At 43.5% G+C, this 20,607-nt stretch overlaps 1 protein-coding gene across 1 annotated transcript in view; it reads left to right on the top strand.

Annotated features, from left to right (window-relative positions):
- The window catches only part of FAM185A (family with sequence similarity 185 member A), a 77,387-nt gene extending 57,003 nt beyond the window's left edge, over positions 1–20,384 (top strand). The window contains exons 6-8 of the mRNA XM_073328557.1: positions 5,853–5,948; positions 8,302–8,436; positions 20,170–20,384. Of these exons, the coding sequence (XP_073184658.1) occupies positions 5,853–5,948; positions 8,302–8,436; positions 20,170–20,285 (347 nt within the window). The 3' untranslated portion in view covers positions 20,286–20,384. The remainder of the gene's footprint in view (positions 1–5,852; positions 5,949–8,301; positions 8,437–20,169) is intronic.
- Positions 20,385–20,607: the final 223 nt, after the last annotated feature.

The raw sequence follows: 20,607 nt of genomic DNA, 5'->3' as shown, positions 1-20,607 counted from the left end.
TTCAGAAGTCTTCAAAGAACAACACTCAGGGGCAGGACCTACAGAACCCGAACCACCAAAAAGAAAATCAACCTTCTGCTGGTGGCATCTGACTCAGATTATGAAAATGAACATGAGTCGGTCTGCTCTGTTTTGGATCGTTATCGAGCAGAACCCGTCATCAGCATGTCTTCTGGAATGGTGGTTGAAGCATGAAGGGACATATGAATCTTTAGTGCATCTGACACATAAATATCTTGTGACACCAGCTACAACAGTGCCATGCGAACACCTGTTCTTACTTTCAGGTGACCTTGTAAACAAGAAGCGTGCAGCATTATCTCCTGCAAATTGTAACCAAACTTATTTATCTGAGTGATTGGCTGAAGTAGGAGTCAGTGGACAGGCAGGCTCTAAAGTTTTACATTGTTTTGTTTTTGAGTACAAGTATGTAACAAAAAAATCTACATTTGTAAGTTACACTTTCAGGATAGAGATTGCACTACAGTACTTGTATGAGGTGAATTGAAAAAATGCTATTTCTTTTATCACTTTTACAGTGCAAATATTTGTAATCAAAAAAAATATAAAGTGAGCATTGTACACTTTGTATTCTGTGTTGTAATTGAAATCAATATATTTGAAAATGTAGATTAAAAAGCCAAAAATATTTAATAAATTTCAATTGGTATTCTATTGCTTATCAGTGCAATTAATTGTGATTAATTTTTTTGAGTTAATCGCGTGAGTTAACTGCGATTAATTGACAGCCCTACCTCAAGCCCATGCTTACCTGTTGCCTAAATTCCCACGTGCCTACATTTCTGCTAGTAAAGTTCCCTAGGTACCTAAATTTCTGTCAGCAGGCATGTACAAAGCTGCCTAAGTCCTGACACCCTGATCTGCTCAGTTTCAAACTTGTGCTGGTCTCCTCAAACTAGGTATTCCCCCACTTATTGTCCATGATCTGACTGGCATTCTCAGAAGCCTCCTTAGAGCTGGCCTACTGTATTGGGTCCTGCATGAAACACCACAATGATGACAGCAACAGTGGGGCTGCCCTTATACCATGTACAGCAGTGGTTAGAGCACTCATCTGGGACATGGGAGACCCATATTCATAGTCCCTACTCTGCCTGATTCAGAGCAGCAACTTGAACCCAGGTCTCCCACTCCAGGTGAGTGCCCTAACCACCAGACTATGGGATATTCTGGGGTGGATCTCTCTCTCTCTTCTATTGAAGCTGTTCCACTTTGTATGAAATACTGAGGTATTCACTGGAGCAGAGAGACCGCGAGAATCTAAAGCCCAATAGTTAGGTCAGTTACCTGAGAGACCCATATTACAGTCCTGCTCCACTGAATATTTAAGTATTTTATGCAGAGTGGAACAGCTGAGTGCACTTGCATCACGCAGGGTTTTCCCTCAAATATAGAATTATTTTTTAAATGGAGTCTCTCTATTTGAATTGGAAGCCTGGCAAATTTCTAACTGTCAGCCTTTTAAAATTTTTATTAAAGCTATTGTTAAAAAAAACTATATAATACATAGGTTGAGAAAAGAGTATCTGTACATCTGGGTATAGTGCTTAGATTATCCACAAATACAAAGTTTGTTTTTAAAGTCATATGATACATGGAGTACATAATCAGCAATAACGCAAACATAGGTGAATAGATTTAACAATACAGTTTAGATATTAGAATCTGAATACTCGGGTATTGTCATGATAAGAGATTTGGTTGTGGAAAGCGAAATATAACAATGAGTGGAGATTGTCCCTCAGTAATTGAGAATTGGGTAGGTTGTCCATTTAGAAAATACAATCCACAAGGAAAGTATTTCAGTTACAATTGCTCTGATGTTAGGAAGAAGCAGCTGCCCATGGTGGAGAATCCCAGCAGAGCTTTTTTTCAAGAGCGTTTCACTGAAGAATTGGCCATAGAAACACTGTATTTGAGGACTGGGATTTACTGTACTATACAGGCTGTTAGTGGCGGTTCTCCTGAGCAGTCTGGTTAGTGTGTCACTCTCCCATGAAGCATCCAGGCAGGTAAAAATGGACTTGTATTGAGCCAATTGTTTGTTTGATCATGGTCCAGTTCCAGCAAAATCCCTTTCAGAATTCTGTGGAGGCTACTCTTACTGCTGTTTTAAATGAGCCAAAAGATGCTGTCAGTTTCCCAGCTGACTACAGCTGGAATGGCCACACTTATTTTTCTTCCTAATATTTTCCCCTCTAAGAAAGAAGCTTTAGCTGTGAGAAAACATTCCCTTCCCATGTTGTTACTCTTAAAATTGGTGTGTTGGTCTGTCACATCTGTGGGTTGAGAGCCCAGTTAAAACAAAAAACTGCAGACCAGTTCAGAGTAGCAGCCGTGTTAGTCTGTATTCACAAAAAGAAAAGGAGTACTGTAGCTCACAAAAGCTTATGCTCAAATAAATTGGTTAGTCTCTAAGATGCCACAAGTACTCCTTTTCTTTTTGCAGACCAGTTCAGTAATTGCTTATTGCTAAAGACAACAGAAGAGCTTAGAGCATTATGCTTGGATTCTTCTTTTCTTCCCCATTACTAATCAAGCATGTTGTTCTCCAGAAATCTTCCCCATGTCAAATTGCCAGGTCAGCTCTAATTAGCTTCAGTCAGACTCATGTATGTAGTTTTAGACATTTCTGGCTGATTATCTTTTTTACGCACATGCAAAACATCAGAAAAAGGGAATGGTTTCTGTCAACCTTTCACATTCCTTGCCAATACATCCTTTGGATAAAAGAAATCCACAGTGGAAAGATTTGTTCATTCCAACCACTGTCTGGACAAAAGATTTTTAGTTCACTTACCATTGATCATGCTGCTTGATATTTTTTCAGATTTGTTCAAATCTCTGGCGATTCTGTATACTTCTTAAATTAAGATTGGGATTTAGAATCTTTATCTACAGGGGGAAAAATCCCTTAGTTTGTTCAAAAGTTAATTCTGCAGACTTTCAGTATAACATTGTTGAAACTTGTTTATCTGAAGCCTGAATGAATTGCAAGTACAATGACAGGAAATGGAGACAATTGTAGAATGTGTTGTCTCCATCTCTGGTTTGCCCTTTTTGAAGCATTGTATTTGTGTAGTCATTCCTTTAGAGAGTCTTCAGTTGTCATAGATGAAAACTGATAATATATGAAGGAAAATATATGTATGCTGCTTTCTAAGCCAGTAGTGAGGTATCAGACAGTTATCTGTATGTGTCGGTTTTCTATAAATATCAAAATTCAGTAATTCTGTCTCCAGTTAAGTAAACTTCAAATGTAGGGAGAATATCCTGTCCCTCTATACTCTACAACAATGTTTCTCAACCCATTGGGTTGTACCCAAAATTGGGGCGCCAGATTGTTTCAAAGGGTCATGTGGTGGCTCCTGTCCCACGGGTTTGCTTGGCTCACCTCCCTGTTCCAGGCAGTGCAGCCTCTGGGGTCCCAGCGCCGCTCACGATTGGCCCAGCCAACAGTATGACGGGAGTCTGGGTAGGTCAAATTTGAGTGAGTGGCACCTGCAACCCCATGAGCCAGGTCACAACTCCACTCACACAAATTTGTTCAGGTCACGGGTGCAAGGCCAAGTCTGAGCAGTGCTGCAACCCCGGAGGTTGCAACACCCAGAGTGGAGAGTAGGGTTACCACCTTTGAAATGCAAAAAACCTGGCACCTCCTTCCCTCAAGGCAAGCCTGCCACAACCCCAACCCCAAAGCAACTCCACAATCCCCCCTTAACAGCCACTTATAGTGTTTAGAGAGAGAACACACATAGATAAGACTAATAACATCATTTTCTTACTTAAACTTCGGAAGTGGGAACACTTGCAGCATCTTTAGCTGGACATAGAAACTTTTAACATTAGATATCCCAGTGTACTGTAATAATAATGCAAATCTTTAGACCCACATAAAAAAATAATACTTGTCAGATTAAATTATTTTTCTGGCAACTGGTAAATCCATTAAAAAAACCCAGCCATGCCGGTCAAATACCAGCCAGGTGGCAACCCTAGTGGAGAGCCAAGCCCAGCCATCCTAACAGGAGCTGCAGGAGCTGATACTGTGGGGTGAGTGCCAGGCAGGGCCCAACCCCCTCAGAGACAGGACCTGACTAAAACCATCCCAGGGCCTCCAGCCCCAGACTATTAACTGGGTTATGATAGTTCATAAACATTTACAAATGGGTTCTGAGCCCAAAAAGGTTGAGAAACACTGTTCTACAATGCCTAAAAATTAGTAAAATCATCTCAGTTGTGCTGTATGGGAGATGGGAGGTCGTTATGCTAAACTCCATACTGCCTATGTATGTAGGGTTACCAACTTTCTAATCACACAAAACCGAATGCCCCTGCCCCGCCCCTTCACTGAGGCCCTGCCCATGCCTCGCCCCTTCTCCAAGGCCCCGCCCCACTCATTCCATCCCCTTCCCTCTGTCACTTGCTCTTCCCTACCCTCACTCACTTGCACCTGGCTGGGGCAGGGGTTGGCGTGTGGGAGGGGGTATGGGCTGGGGATGAGGAATTTGGCATGTGGGCTCTGGGGTGGGGCCGGGGATGAGGGGTTTGGGGTGTGGGAGAGGACTCCGGGCTGAGGCAGGGGGTTGGAGTGGATGGGGGGGGGAGGTGTAAGGGTCCGGCTGGGGGTGGGGCTGGGGATGAGGGGTTTGAGGTGCAGGAGGGGGCTTCGGGCTGGGCCAGGGGGTTGGTGTGCAGGGGGGTGAGGGCTTTGGGGTGGGGCCAGTCATGGGGGTTTGCGGCGGGAGGGTACTCTGGGCTGGTGCAGAGGGTTGGAGTGCAGGGAGGCGAGGGCTCCGGCTGGGTGTGTGGGTTCTGGGGTGCGGCTGGGGATGAGGGGTTTGGGGTGCAGGAGGGGACACGGGGCTGGGGCAGGGGGTTGGAGTGTGGGGGAGGGGGGAGGGGGGAGAGAGGGTCCCAGTAGTGCTTACCGCCACTCTGAGAAAGCGGCCGCCAGATCCCTGCGGCCTCTAGGTGCATGGACAGCCAGGGAGGCTCTGTGTGCTTTCTCCGTGCTGGCAGACGCTGCCCCCCACAGCTCCCATTGGTTGTGGTTCCTGGCCAATGTGAGCTGCGGAACCGGCACTGGGGTGGGGGCAGCTCATGGAGCCTCCCAGTCCCTGGACACCCCAGCGCCAAAGGGCCGCAGAGACCTGGCATCTGCTTATCAGAGCCATGTGGAGCTGGGGCAGGTAGGGAGCCTGCCTTAGCCCTGGCCCCCCACTGCGCCGCCGACCGGACTTCTAACGGCCCAGTCGGCGGTGCCAACCGGAGCCACCAGAGTCCCTTTTTGGCTGGGCATTCTGGTCAAAAACTGGACCCCTGGCAACCTTATATGTATAGTGGCTTTCTCTGAGTGAAATGTACCCCACAGAGAGGTTCAGTGCAGGCCTCATTTGAAGGCTTAAGTGGTGCTTAGGCCTTGTGCTGGCTGTCTGCACAGGGATGAAGTTCCCCCTCTATAGTGAGCTAGAGATGTTATGATTGGGCCAGCGAAGCAGTGATGTTAAGGGCAATGATGCAGAATGGTAAAACTTCCACCTCAGGAAGATGGAGTAGGCCATGGCTGCTTCCACAACCCTAGAAACAAGGTGGCAGCTCTGAGCTCAATCAAAGAGAAAGGTTTCCTGCATAAAGCCTGTGTACTCTGACACTGCACATAGGACAGGAGTTTGGTCCGAGCTAGATGAGGGAAAGCTATATCACAGAAAATACCAATTCATTATCCCAGTGGCTGAATCCAGCTCAGAGTTTAATATTTTGAAAATTACTTCAAAAATCCTAGAGCAAATGTCGTTCAGACTTAATCCTTTTATTCTCTCATTTTTCAGATTCCTCGGATGGATGTCTAAAAGCTTCTACACGTCAGGGGGCAATAGATGTTTATGTTAGTCAAGTGAGAAAAGTGGATCTGAAAAGCCAGAAAGGTTAGCAAATTGCAACATTTTATGGCATCCTTTGATATAAGAGATGGTAAAACTACCCACTCTCTTATATTTAAATAATTACAGTAAAATAGTCATTCTTACCTAATTCATCATTAGAAAATGTATATTGGCTCTTAGCACAGTAGGCACTGCAGAGGACAATGGTATTTAAAATAGACCCCACAAGATCATCTGGGGCTTTCATTTCAGTAAGAATCTTACACTTTCCACCTTTCTTCCAGTAATCTTCCGCACCAAACCAGTAGAATCCTGCAGAACTGACTAGGATTGTAATCCCCCTTTGCCTCATCAATGCAGTTTACTCCATGCTGTTGGCAGGCGTGTGGAACTGATGAGGCTCGTATTTCATTTCTCCATGCCCATTTCCCATGAAAAGAATTACTGTGTGTGGAGACCCTGAAATTAAAATGGCAAAGCAGCAACGCAAGGGAAGGCAGAGCCAGAGAGATGACACATGCCCCAGCCCATGGACATGTTGTTAAATGAGCTAATTACTCCCCTAATTTCTGCTATCTACTTACTTACTTATCACAGCTTTAGTTGTTAAAACATCATCCTTCAAAAGCTGGATTCACCCCTTTGCCATTTGAAAGAGCACAGACCTAAAGGTCCTGTTATAGTAAAAACATTCATGCCTTGCAGGTGTTTTGTGTTACAATATTGTGTAATGCATTTGCAAAAGCCATTATACAGTACTCTTCATTCTCATTTCTGTTATGCCTTTGCACTCTCCCAGTGTTTCTGTGTGGTCATTTGTCTTTGGATAAACCTCCCCTGTTATCCCTGAAATGGGGAGTATGTCCTGTAGGAATGCAGTGTTCAGCAAGAGAGGAAAGAAAGGTACTGAATTAATTCCTGTGTGCTATCTTTTATTGTCTTGCACTAGCCACTCCATCTCCTGTGTGGGAAGAACTATCTTTACATTACTGTCTAACCAGGTGTGGAATTACTTCCAATAACTCACATTAATGTTTAACCATCAAGAGAGGGAAATGTGTTTCATAAGTGTTATAAAGAAAAAAAAATTAAACTGATGTTCAAAACATACTCTGACATCTGTACCAGTGAAGACAAAGATAAAACAGGACAAATTCTGCTCTCAGTTACACCAATGTAAATCCAGAATAACTGTTGACATCAGTGGAGCAGAACCTGGCCTGTAATGTCAAAATAACTGAGTGTTTGTCAGGTTTTATGGGCTAGATCATTGAATCTGACCAGCCAGGACATGACAATGGAGAAAAAGTGTCTGTGAGCCATCTTTCCATTCCTCTGATCTGGCTGGTTCTTCTGTGGCCATCATAATTTATGCCAGCCTGAATTATGCTGTTAGTTGTGGTCCTCTAGGGAGGGTCAGGAACCAAAGATATAGAGCTGAGGATATACCACCCCGGGATTCCCATGCACCAGGGGAATCCCCAGCAGCCTTATTAGGGTAGCTTTCTGACTGTCTTGTGCTGTGTGGAGTAGGGATAGTATCAGGCCCTATATGTCTATTGTTTGCATTTTCTTGTACAGGTAGCATCATAGATATTACTTTGGAGGACTGATATATAAATAGTGTAGTAAAGTACTAGTTATGTTCTGAGTTGGACCTACAGTATATATGTAGCTATATAAAAATGAAAATTTTTGCTAAGCAAAAGCAGGAATCAGGCTGAAAATAAAAAACCTTTATTCAGAAAATGTGTGTGTTTTTTTGTTTTTTGCCATCATGCACAGAGCATAGGTACTGAAGATCCTTGATCTAACTAGTTCAAATATGCCTAAGACTGGTAACTGGATGGCTCAGCTATTAGCTGCAACCCAACAGGAGGCCCACATTTAGGGAAAGTACTTCAGGATTGCTGTTCCAGTAGAGGCCAGACTTCCAGTTTTTAATCTCAAGGTGTGGTAGTGCAGATTACTGAAGCTGTTGTGATTTTGCTAACAGATCATCTGTAAAACGTAATTCACAATAGCTGTGGAATAGACAGCAATTTATACCCCAAGCTAGAATCAACTGTGAGGCCACATCTTCTCAATGGATGTGAAGTGCTAGCTCTATGCTGTAAGGGGAAGATATCTCAGAAAATAGCTGTTTGTATTGATGGTGTATACTGCTGCACAGTCTTCTGGTTGCAGTAAATGAGAGTCCGTGTGTCCACAGGAGTGCTCTTTATCCTCCTGGAGGCAAGAAAAGAAACCAGCATCTCTGAAGATTCTTGAGCAAAAATAGGACTCTCTCTCCCATCTAAGCTCAGAAAAGAGTAGAATAGCGGAGGCCCTCTCTCTGTTTGCATGCTTTGTCTTGGATATTAACATTCATGTCTTTCATTTTAATTTATAACAGGCTCTATTACAGTCAAGGTACCTGCCTCTCTTAAAGCTTATTTACAGTTATCTGGAAGCAAGGTTGATGTGAGCTCAGAGATCCAGTTACAGGAAACCCAGTGTGCCCCTAAAGAGGGTCACATAACTATTACTGGTAAGACTTGCTTTTAATAAATTTATCTGGCCTAAATAAAATGTAGATATGTTTGATTATGGTTTTATTGTTCTTGGCTTCTTCCTGTTCCATCTGTTTCAACTTCAAATGTTTGCTTATGCCAATGGCCTCCACATCTGTTATTAGATGCCTTTTTTATTTCATGCCTTCGTAAATGACATGTGAATGCCAATCAGCTGTTTCAGTAGTTAGAGTTGTAGGGCCAAATTCATCCCCAACATAACTTCATTGACTTTTGTGGAGCTACACTGGGCAAGAATTTGGCCCACTGATTTTTAGAGAGAGAGAGAGAGAGAGTATGTTGTTGGTTTTTAGACAGCTGAGTATAATTAAATAGGTGACCAGCAAATATGTATTAAAATATAACACAAGAATCTTTACAAATGTGTTCTGAGTGCCTCTGATAACCAGGGTAAAAGGGGAATGCAGCGTATTTTCGAAAAATACATTTATATATTTTATATGTGATGCTCCCTCTGTTGGGGCCCAGCCAGTAAGAAAGGTAAGGATGTAGCAGGCACACTGGAATTCAGAGGGGTGAAAAATGGGGGGAGAGGGGGCGAAAGGATGTTGCAGGAGCCAAAGGGAAACAGGAACCAGGGTGGGCAGGAGCTAGGGGATAGTGGATAAGAACAGAAAAGGACAGTGTCAGGAGCCAGGGAGCAGGGATGCATATGGGAGGGTGGATAGGACTATGTGGGGAGGGGCTGGAGCTGGGATGAGGGAGTTGATAGGAGCAGAGGGGACAAAGACAAGCTCGGGGCACAAAGAAGCATCTGTAACCACTAGAGCAGAGAACCTAGAACTGAACCTTGGAGTCCTGAGTCTCTACGTTCCTCTGCTATCAAGATATAGCTGTGAAATCCACTGGCAAAACATGTGTCTCATCCCCCCTTTAGTGACTGCTCCACGTAGAGGATAACAGTCTATCATTGCTACCAGTCACTCCGTTTAGCTTAGGTCTGTGTGATGGAACTGAAGGTTATCTACCCTGCTGATGATCCATGATGGAGTTTCTTTTTTTCATTTTGCTTTTTTAAAACCATAAGAAAACACACACACAAATCTATATTAAAAGAATGTTAAGGTTGCAAAGTCAAGCACTCAAAATGCAAGGAATTAAGGGTGCCTGTGCAGTCTTAATTTGGCTCCCTTTTGCATGTGCCTCATGATGCCGTCTTTAGTTACATGATCACCACCTACTATTTTTCCCTCCCTCATTCAGTGCACAGTGTGTGATAAGATATATAGAGGATATGAAATTAGAATTTTTAAAAAGCAATGTTAAAGGTCCTCAGAGTGACATAACTCCTGCAGGCAGACTCACTTCTCCAGCCTGGATTAAATTAAACAACATGTCACAATGAGTGGGGAGCTGGTGATTGGCCAGTGGTCTGGATCTCATGGACTTTAAAAACAACAAACCATACCCTTGCACTATAAAATGTACATGTGAGCTGAGTGGCCCCTCTTCTATCCTGGGGTTGATCCTTCTGATACCTGGATCAGGCCCATGGGCGGTTTTTTGTTTCTTTTAGGGGGAGGTGGTCAGCATCTACTTCTAACATTCTGTGATTTTTGTGGGGGAGGGATGGGGACGAATCATCTTTGAAACAGGAATGACCCACAAACCTACCATTCTGCATACAAACCATTCAGCAGTTTAGACTGAAAGTGTCTCCTGATCAGTCAGCCCTCAAATGTACACATCCAGAGGCCACTGAAGGCAGCATTTAGCCACTAGTTTTCACTTCCCTTAAAGAGCCCATGGCATTCCAATAAGACACCCAATGACTATGGATATAAAATTCAGTAAGATTTTGGGATGATCTGTCCTTGCATCACATGTTGCTTTATTTCTATCCGTGTCACATTTAAATCATTTTAATATTGATTGACTTCAATAATCCTAATACAGATAGTTTAGAGGAAATAACAGTTCATGTTTACAGGTAGGGTGGCCATCTCTACCTTATTTAGTGCCTAATATCCCACATTCTAGGAACAAATCAATATACTTTGTCCATATTTCAGCGGTATTTGGGTAAAGGATCATACCCTGTGATTCTGTACAAATGTATGATTAAACAGTGTGTGACTTCATAGTCTGAATATAACATTTTGGGGAGCTGTGCTTTAAAAAGAAACCTTATCCAATTCTGTATTTTTTATACAGTTTTCCTTTATTTCCTTTAAATGTAGGCTGGCTTCTTTTCACATCCTCCCTTCAACTAATTTAACAATGTCTTATATTAAATGTCAAGATTCTCTTTGTAACAGAAAGTATTATTTTTCCAGTAAGATAGTTTTCTAATATAAGTAGACTCTGAAATAATTACAAATAATTTAATAAAATTAACAGATAGGGTACATGGTGAAAAATGTTCCTACCCTCGGGAACCTTAGGGACAGCGTGGCAGCAATTTCATTTGCGTTTTAGCTGAAGCACATATAAAACAGATGAAAAAAGTCCCTGTGTTTGCCAAACCATAAAAAACCCCACATCACAAGGGGATATCAATTTAGACTTTTAAGTCTGTAAGCTAAGAGGTTAGTACAAAAATAGTTAACCCTTCAGAAGCTGGCTGGTTTCCAGGTGGTTAATGCTGGGAACTGTCTGTTTTGAATGGATTTTCCATATCTCTTGGGAATTCTAGTGTGAGAGGTCAATGAAGAGTTCTTCCAGGGCAGAGTGGGTGTATGTGATGTTCTGTACCTCGGGGGAATACCCAGCACCCCCATGTTCATCCTTATAATATGATTGTGTGGTATCCAATGCAAAGTTTGTCATGTTGGGTGTTTTCGGAAGGCTCATGATGCAGTGAGCATTGTTGTTATGGGAATGTTACAGTAATCGTTGTTATAGTAATGGTATAGGTTGTAATTTCATATATATAGTTAAGAGGCTGAAAATGTGTCCTCGTGACTTAAAGCAAGCCCAGGCAAAAACTCTCTAAGAGCAGAGAGGCAGTTCACAGCTCATCAGAGCATGTATAGGACAAACCCAGCCCAGCCTCACAGAAACAAAGGACACTGGCCTTGGCAACAACAAAGGATCTGTTGGACTTTCGAGTGAGTCACCCCCCTTCCTTTGGTCAGTTTGGGACTGCAATGAGGTAATGCTCACTTGACCCTGAAGGGGGAGGGGGAAAAGCCAAGAGGAAAGAAAGAACATGATAAAAGGAAGAGACGTTTGCCATGCTCTTCCTCTCTCTTCCAACTCCATCTACAGACACCACACCAAGCGACTGAAGTGCTGAACAAAGGGGAGAGCCTGGCTGATGGCAGCCAGCCAGCCTGTGGTGAGAAGCATCTAAGTTTGTAAGGGCATTGAAAGTATTAAGATCAGTTTAGAATGCATTTTGCTTTTATTTCTTTTGACCAAATCCGACTTGTTATGCTTTGACTTATAATCACTTAAAATCTATCTTTGTAGTTAAGAACTCTGTTTGTTTATTCTACGTGAAACAGTGCATTTGGTTTGAAGCGTGACAGAGACTCCCCTTGGGATAACAAGGCTGTTATACATCAATTTCTTTGTTAAATTGACGAACTTATATAAGCTCGCAGCGACCAGCGGGCATAACTGCATACTGCAAGATGGAAGTTCCTAGGGTTGTGTCTGGGACCAGAGATATTGGTTAGTATCATTCGGTTGCACAATCCAAGCAGTGGCTGGCCAAAAGTGCCCATTCATGTAGCTGGGAGCAGCTTACATGCCAAAGGCTGTGCATGAACATCCTGGGAGTGGGGGTTCTCACAGCAGATCAGGGTAAGGCCGGCTCCCAGAGGTAAGGCCGGCACATCACCAGTCCAGATAACACCAGGGGAATGTCAGAAAGTAGAATTCTTGCATCAAGTGAGTTCTGATCCAGTCCACCTCCAGCTACAGGAAACTCTCACTGAACCCTGAAGTTTGGTGTAACACTCATGGGACTAGTCCTCTCTCTGCTACTAGGTACAATATTGGTCAAGGGAGTAGCAGGATTGCGAGTTCAATGGTGATGCACATACAGGGGAGTTGGGAGGCTACCAAAGAATGGAACTGATTTCGAACATAGCATGAAGACAAGAGGGAAACAGCCTAGGGTGAGTAGTAGGTGGAGCGTGCTGGGAGGAGAGGTGATGGGAAAGTTAGAGAAGTGGGAAGGCATTTGTTCTCTCCAGAAACGGAGGATCAGTTCAGAGGAATTGGGGCATTTGCTGTAGGAGGGAGGGAAATAGGAAACATGGAAGGAGAGTTTACTCTTGAGTGCTTCAGTGTAATTAACAAGGATGAGCCCTCAGTTCTCTAAGGAGTCAGTGGGTACTTTAAGGAAATCTAAAAATAGGTTTTAAGAGTTGATTTGCAAACTCTATGGCCCAATTTCCTTCTTAGCATTGTCAGGCTGCATAGCTGGAAAGTGCTAGTATAACTCCATCCCTGGTGCTGATCCTACTAGGCAGACACTCCTATCTTTTTCTTTGGCAATAGGGAAAAAGGGCCTGTGGCCTAACCCGTGGTCCATCCCCACTCACTCAAGATCAGGAGGTATCTGCGAACTGAACTCTGTGTGGAACTACATGGACAATGGGAAGGGCACAGGACATACAGCAAGGACCATGTAATTAAAGTAAAGGATGCTTGGCAGAATTCTGGGGAGAGCCTGATTGGCCAAGAGCTTACCTGGCCACCTGCTCCTACCTGCTGTAAGGTGACTGAAAGGAAGATCATGAAGGTACAGGCAGGAACCATTTGGGAGCAAGACAGCCAATGGACAGGTTCCCCTACACTCGCATTGCCTGCTCGTGTGCCAAAGAACACAGACTCAGTGAGAATAGAGGCTTGCTGTTGTGAAGAGATCTTCAAAGGGAAAGGGGGCTGGTCTCAGGGAACTGGCAGTTAGCCCAGCAATTTCCCAACACCCCAGCCATGAATTTTCTTTTGCTCATCTGGTCAGTTTTAGTGAAATAATCTATTATCATTAAGTGGTTTCTATGGCCTTTCTACCCCAACTCCACTTTGGGTATTCACTCAAACTAGAGGATCTTGGGACATGAGAATAGCTCTTTCTAATCCATCTTTTGTATTTCCAGCATGCCCATCATTGCAATACCTAGCAGATGGCTAGTAAACAACCTTGAAGTTTAAGTCCTTCTGAAACAATACATCTTTAAGAGTTAGCAAGGAAGCATCATCTCCCTCACCAGCAGTATATGTGGGGAAAGTGAGGCTACTCAGTTTCCTATATATCAGCAAAGAGAAACAGCCACTGAGTTTTTGATTTGGAAAATAAAAGAAGCAAACTAGACAATAAACCTTTTGCAAGAGAAAATCCCAGTGACTGAAGTTTCTCAGGCGCAGAGACAAGAAATTAACCAGGCATACTATATTCTATTTCCCAGCAGATCTCGGGCAGAGATACTGCATCTGAACGTGGAGACAGGCTGAGTAAATTGCATGTTTGGCAGCTTAGTTTGGAATGGGCAGAGAAAGCAATTTACAGCAGTTTTTATGGACTCTTATAAACCATGGTGCCTTGTTTTAATCTCAAATTAAAAAAAAAAAGCCATATCTTTTGAGAAGCATCCTGCTCACCCATCCCAGAAGGGAGGAAAAGTTTCACCTAAGCAATCTATTTTCTGGAAGGTCAGAGTTATTGCTCATGTCCAAGGGGGAAGTAAAGTATTGGGGAATAATGAGAACCGGGCAGACTTTTATAAAATCATTCAGCATATGGCTCTCACTTTATTCACCAAATTGAATTATATGGTATTTTGGCTGGTGTGTGTCAAATGCTTTTAACTTTGCACATAATGTTTTCAGTATGTACTGCACCAGCTAATAGATCATATAACTCTCATATTTTGGGGTCAAATGGGCTCTTCTTTAGATGTTGTTTTGGGGGTTGCCTGTTAAAGATCAAGGGGTCAGTGCATCATTTCTAGTCCCCAAGGCCATCTAGCTTCTAATTTGGTGGTGAGGTTTATGGGGAGGAAAAAAAGTATAGTAATCTTTTTTATAACTTCAAGGAAAACAAGTAACTGGAGAAACAAGTGAGCAGAGTGCCATCCCTGGTGGAGTTTGGCCCAATACCACAGATTATGGTTCTGAAGACTGTAGGGGAAGCCACTTCTAAGACTTTTCACTGGTGGAACTTGGCACTGGTGATCCTTCCAGCTTCCATCCTGTCGCCAACCTCTCCTTCTGTGGCAAAAATCATTGAGAGTGGGATGGATGAGATGGCCAGTAACACCCAACATCCTTCAGTATCCTGGAGCTTTTCCAGCCAGGTTTCAGGCTCCCTCTTGATGCAGAGACAGCCTTGGTAGCTTTTGGAGCCTGCTTCCTACTGGCCACATATCGTGGTGGCTCCTCCATGATAATACTGCTTGACCTGTCAGTGGTATTGACATGATCGACCATGAGGTGCTGCTGACTCACCTTTAAGAAATTTGCAAGGGCCAAAGCAATCTGTTTGTGCTCCGCTCTTCCCTCTCCAATAGGTCCCAGAGAGTCAGGGCTCATCTTAGAGGACTTTCTCTTCTCGTAGCCCTCATTGCTCAGTGCCACTTCTCCCCCACATCTTGAAGGCAATTGGAAAGCCTCTGCTGCATTTTAAGTTTGAGCCCTGATCCCAACAAAGGAGATCAACCCAATAATTTTCTGTATTCTCAAGGTACTTCTTCAAGAATTTCCTTCTTTCCTAGAATCAAATGCTGCAAAAATCCATGTCACCCAACCTGAGTCGGAAGAGACTTTCTTACAGTTTCACAATGTCCATTTGCACATCTTGGTGAAGTTTTGTTCCTTAAAGCAAGAAGTTAATAAAAATCTGCAAAAGATTAAATTCCTTGGAGTCAAATAGAAAGTTAACCCAGCTTTTTAATAACACATTAGATCAGCTTGTGTCCAACAGATCGATTTTTGGTTGGTTTCAGCTTGCATTTAACTCAAGAAAGTCAAAAACTTGTGAGACTTGTCAAGATTCATTTAAACTAGAGCCTTGCACTGTCAGCCAACCTTTGGTCATGTACTACTCACAAGGTGAGAATAAAAAGCTACCATTGGCATGGCATTTCTCCATCTGTTCTTGCCTTAACAGAGAGCAATCCAAGGTCTGGACTCTGACTGCAGAGATTGATTTCCTAATTTTCCACATCATCATATGAAAATGGTTTGGGTAGGGTGGCCATATTTCCCTAACTGAAAACAGGACACCGGCCCGAGCCACCTGATGTCACTCAGGGAGATTCTCCCTGAGCTCTGCTTGGTGTCGCCATTGGCCCCAGCCCTGCCTGGCGCTGCGACAGGCTGTCTGAGCCTTTCCATACAGGGCTGCCCACCAGAGCTGCCTGGTGTCAGGCCTGAGCTATCTAGTGTCATTACTTGCCTGAGCTGCCTGGTGTCGCTGTTCACCCCCCTCAACATTCCTCCATGCCCCCCTGGGGGCAATTTGAAAACTCAGCATTTGTCCCTAATGATCAGTTGGCAAGAGCAAATAGGACAAATGGCAAGTTTTGCCAAAAATGTCATGATATCCGGGACAGAGCTTAAAAAGGGGGACTGTCCTGGCCAAAACGGGTCATATGGTTACCTTAGGTTTGGGTTTTAATGTGAATCACAGCTCTCATTTTTATCCGTAGCTTGCATGCATATGATTTTTTTGTAGATTTTTAAGGTTTGGAATGGTTATTCTCCTATTAATTCACATTAAAATAAATAAGTAAATTCTGTGTCTTGTAACTTAGGAAGGGATCATTTTAGCTTCTCCATTCTCCGGGAAGGCTTGTGCATACTTGCCTTTGTCTAGAGAACAATTGTTTTGACTATCAAAACATGTGGAAAGTTACTGTTTTCTAGGTGTTAAGTTGAAAGGGATGGCTAATGGTTAGATGCAGAATGTTTGGTGCATAGTCCTGATAGCGTGAATGGTGTGCTTTAAAAGTAAATCCCTGTCCACACTGACAAAAACCTGAATGGCTTTTGCTATCATAGTTTAAACGTTTTAGCAAAGCAGTCTTCAAAACCTACTTAGAGTCTCCTTATTCAGAGCACAAGCACAAGACAAAACTGTGTTCAAGAACTACTCCGGCAGGACTCCAACACGGTTTTATAAAATTATTTATAGCTTAGTTGGAAAGTTTTCATGTGCATTAAACTATGTTATGCTCCTGTGCCTGATTTAAACTGCTAATGGGGATGGGCTCGGGAATCTGTTCCCCCAGGAGCTCTTGGTGCCATGTCCCAGGGAAGTGGAACTTTAAACACTGGACTCTGGTTACAGGGAAGTTGGTCTTGTATTCCCCACCAGTGTGGCCGAGACAAAACTCCAAAGGAAGCAAAAGGAATTAATCGTTTTTGTTAATACAGCAAATACAAAACTAGAGGCTGAGGCCAGACAACTTTAGAACTTTGAAACATCTCAGATATTTTTTCTGTTAGTTTTGTTAAAAGATTTTCTCCAGCTCTATAGCAATAATTTAATAAGAGGTAAATGATGCATGAAATCTCATCAACGCATATGCAGTGGCGCTTACTGGAGACTATGAAAACACACCAGAGAGATTCACACTTGGCATAAAACACTTATTACGGCCAGGCATCTTCAACTCTCACTTCCATCTCCTGGCATATATTTCTATGCCCCACCTATTTGCTCTGTCCCCTCTTCTTACAGCCTAGAAAAATGCCTGCATTCTAGATATCATACAACATTACTAAGGGAACAGCTGAAATCCTTCATATTTTTGTCAGCTCATTTTTTTGACACTTCAAGGTTATTTCCTGTTTAAAATTCAGTCCATTTTCATGTTTTAAGGGCTGTCTCTACTTAGAAGGTAGATTCCTTTTTCATTTCTATTCTTCATTCTCCTACACAGAGCTATGGCAAATGAAAAGTAATAGGTAATAGTAATTCCGATAAAATTTCTGAAGAACTTGAAACTTCAGCAATGACAAATATTCTGCACACCCCATCCGTCCTACATTGTCATGAACTCCACTTTTGTTTTTAAATGTTTTTCAAAGACAGAGATTCGAAGTGTTTGGGCAGATGGAGTTGAGAAACCTGGGTTTTGGCCCAAATGCAGGAAGGGAACCAATAGGAGCAAAACTTCAGTGGGACCCATGTTGCAATGGGGACTGAGGAGTAAGCACTGGAGCATCTACATGAAGATCCCCAAAGCGTTTTCACCATCTGTAGGTTAGGAAACTCACATCCCTGCCTGCTCTGTGGGAGAGCTGGGTAAACAAACTGTCTTCTCAGTTGCTTTGAAATAGTTTCCCAGCACTCTTGTGGGTTGACATGATTTTGTCCAGAGTCTCACAGTAGCCACCACTTATCAACATATAGAACTGCAGTAGCAGTGTCAGCCTCTTCTCAAGAAGACTTGGATTCTAGGGATGAAAACTGACCAATTGAAGTCATGGCAGGGTTCGTCTTGGACTTCATTGGGGCCAGAACTTCACGTTCTGTGTGTTGCAGGTTTGAACCGAGGCGCATTTGCAAAGTTGTTCTAGAATGCTGATTCAGTACCTGCCCCAGGCCATGCCAGGCTCAGCGCTAAACTTACAAATTACACACTTATGTAAGCACTAAAGTCGTCAAAAATTTAAACAAAACAAAAGGTTGTTTAGAAAAGAGTTCAAGATGAAAGCTGATCTTGTGACTGGCATGGGACTGGGACTCAGGAAATCTGGGTTTAATTCCTAGATGTGCCACGGATTATCTATGTAACCTTGAGCAAATCACTTAATCCCCCTGGGCTAGATTCATAAAGAAATTTAGGCACCAAGAAAATCACTGGCATTCACAAAGCCTGAGTTAGGTGCCTAGGCTCCTTGTACAATGAATGGGGAGAGACAGGCATAGGCGCAGGAACTAGGAGTGTGAGGGGTGCTGCAGCACCCTCGGGCTCCCAGCTGACAGTCCCGTGCCCGGGGTCTCAGCTGCCAGCCCCACGCCCGGGGCTCTGCTGCCACCCTGCACCCAGGGCTTTGCTCCTGGCCTCAGCTGGGGGAGAGGGGTTAGACACGGGTAAGGGCGCTGGTTTTCAGCACTCCCACTATTAAAAATGTTCCAGCGCCACTGGAGACGGGTGCCTGAGAATGGGACTCATAACAGCCAGCATGGGAAGTGGCTCCTCACCTAAGCTAACCAATGGGAGATGCCAAATTGCGGGGGGTGTGCTAAACCCTGGTCCTTTCTCAGAGATAGGCACCTCCCTGTAGCCTGGATTTAGGTGCCTATCTCTGCATGGGATTCTCTGCTGCAAAACCTCTTTGGGGTTAGGTGCCTACACTGTTTTAGCAAGAAGCTGAGAGTGCTTCCTCATTACTTCTGGCCCACTGGTTGGAGCACTCACTTGGGAGACACCCCCCCCAGTTCAGCTACCTCCCTCAGTCTCTCCTGTTGAAGCTTTTCCACTGTGGCTAAATCTTTTTTTTTTTTTTAAATCGTTGATGCAGGGGGCTGGGTCCTGGGTCTCCCACCTGAGTGCTCTAGTCACCAGGCTACAGAATCATTCTCATGCTGGCACATTCTCTCTCTCTCTCGTCCAATAGTGGAACAGCTTCGACAGGAGAGATGGAGGGACTCTCCTCCCTCCATCAGACTATCCCATAGCCAACTGATTAGGGCACTCTTCAAAGAAGTGGCAGATCCCAGTTCAAATTCCTTTTCTCCCTCAGATGGAGAGGGACTTGAACTGGGAGGTCTCCTACATTCTAGGTGAGTACCCTGATCACTGAGCTAAAAGTTATAAAGGAGGTCCTAATTCTCCCTCCCCCTGGTCCCCAGCCATTTTGTGTAAGATCATCTCTAGGGGCCTGATCCGGTAAGCAGGCTCTGAGCATGCCTCCCGGATCAGATCTTTCAGGTGACTTAGGCAGAATGCCTATCTTCCTTCCCCAGTTTGTGAATCGCTTCAGGCTGGTGGGGCTGCAGTGCGCTTGCTCAGAGGCAGAAACATAGGTACCTAGGAACTTCTTCAGCAAAAATTTAGGTGCCAAGTGATTTTAGCGAGTTATTGAATTTGGGGGCAGCAGAGCGGGAGTTTTGTGAATCCCAGTGGGGCCTGATTTGGATTTAGGCACCTAAGGCTTTTTGTGAATCTAGTCCTCTGTGTCTCAGCCCCCCATTTGTAAAATGATATTGACTTTCTCCCTTGTTGTGTCCATTTAGACTGCAAGCTTTTCAGGGCAAGGACTGTTGCTTACCATGTGAATGTAAAGCACCTAACATAACAGAGCCCCAGTCTCAGTCATGTTCTCTATGCACTGCTGTAATAAGAATAACATTTCCACAGGTAGCAAACTGGTCCCAGTAAATCAGCACTATAGTGCATGGCATTCACCCATGTTTCTTAGACTAGTTTGCAGCTGAGATGAAAGCTTCTTGCTTCCATGACAGATGCGTTTTGAAAACTTCTCTCTTTCACTAACAGAAGTTGGTCCAATGAAAGATATTACCTCATCCACCTTGTCTCTTTTCCCACTGCAATTCTAATCTACATGATGTTATGCAATAGAAAATATGATGAGTCTCCAGATTCATTCCACTGGCATATTACTAAAAGACTTAGAGAACAAATGATATCATGTCAGCAAGGAAACACAAAGCATCAATCAAATCCTCTTGCAGAATGTTTCCAGGAAGCTCTGAATAAGCTTATACTGAAGAAACTTTTAATGTGTCAGAATAGCAAACTGAATGCAGTTTTGTTTTTCAGGTCATATGAATCAAATGAATGAAAGAGACAAATGGATAAAGGCTGACACACAGGATGGCACAGTGCATCTTAAAAGCCAAAGCTGGTTCCAGTCCATCAAGTTGCAGGTTCCTTGAGGATGGAATAGGCCAAAGGTATTCAAAATCAAGGAACAGTGAAGAAAGATTACTGTACAGTGGTGGTGAATGCTACTTATTAAAATACAGTAAACAATATATTAAGTGAGGACTTTTTTGCCCAACCTTTTTATATGTGAAATGACTGCTTTTATTTGACTACTGTATGAAACAGGTTTTACTGTTAGTGCCTTCTACAGTTGCACAATCCAGTGTAAAACTTGATTTGTGTAAAACTTGACCCGCACACCCTGCCTATTCTGAAAGCTAGTGAATTTCAAGTAAAAGTATAAAGCCACTGCAAAGAACATTTTCAACACAG

Source organism: Lepidochelys kempii, chromosome 1 (genome assembly GCF_965140285.1).
Source record: "Lepidochelys kempii isolate rLepKem1 chromosome 1, rLepKem1.hap1, whole genome shotgun sequence".
Taxonomy (NCBI): Eukaryota; Metazoa; Chordata; order Testudines; family Cheloniidae; genus Lepidochelys; species Lepidochelys kempii.
The sequence above is the reverse complement of the archived record's forward strand: the minus strand, read 5'-3'. Positions and strand labels throughout refer to the sequence as shown.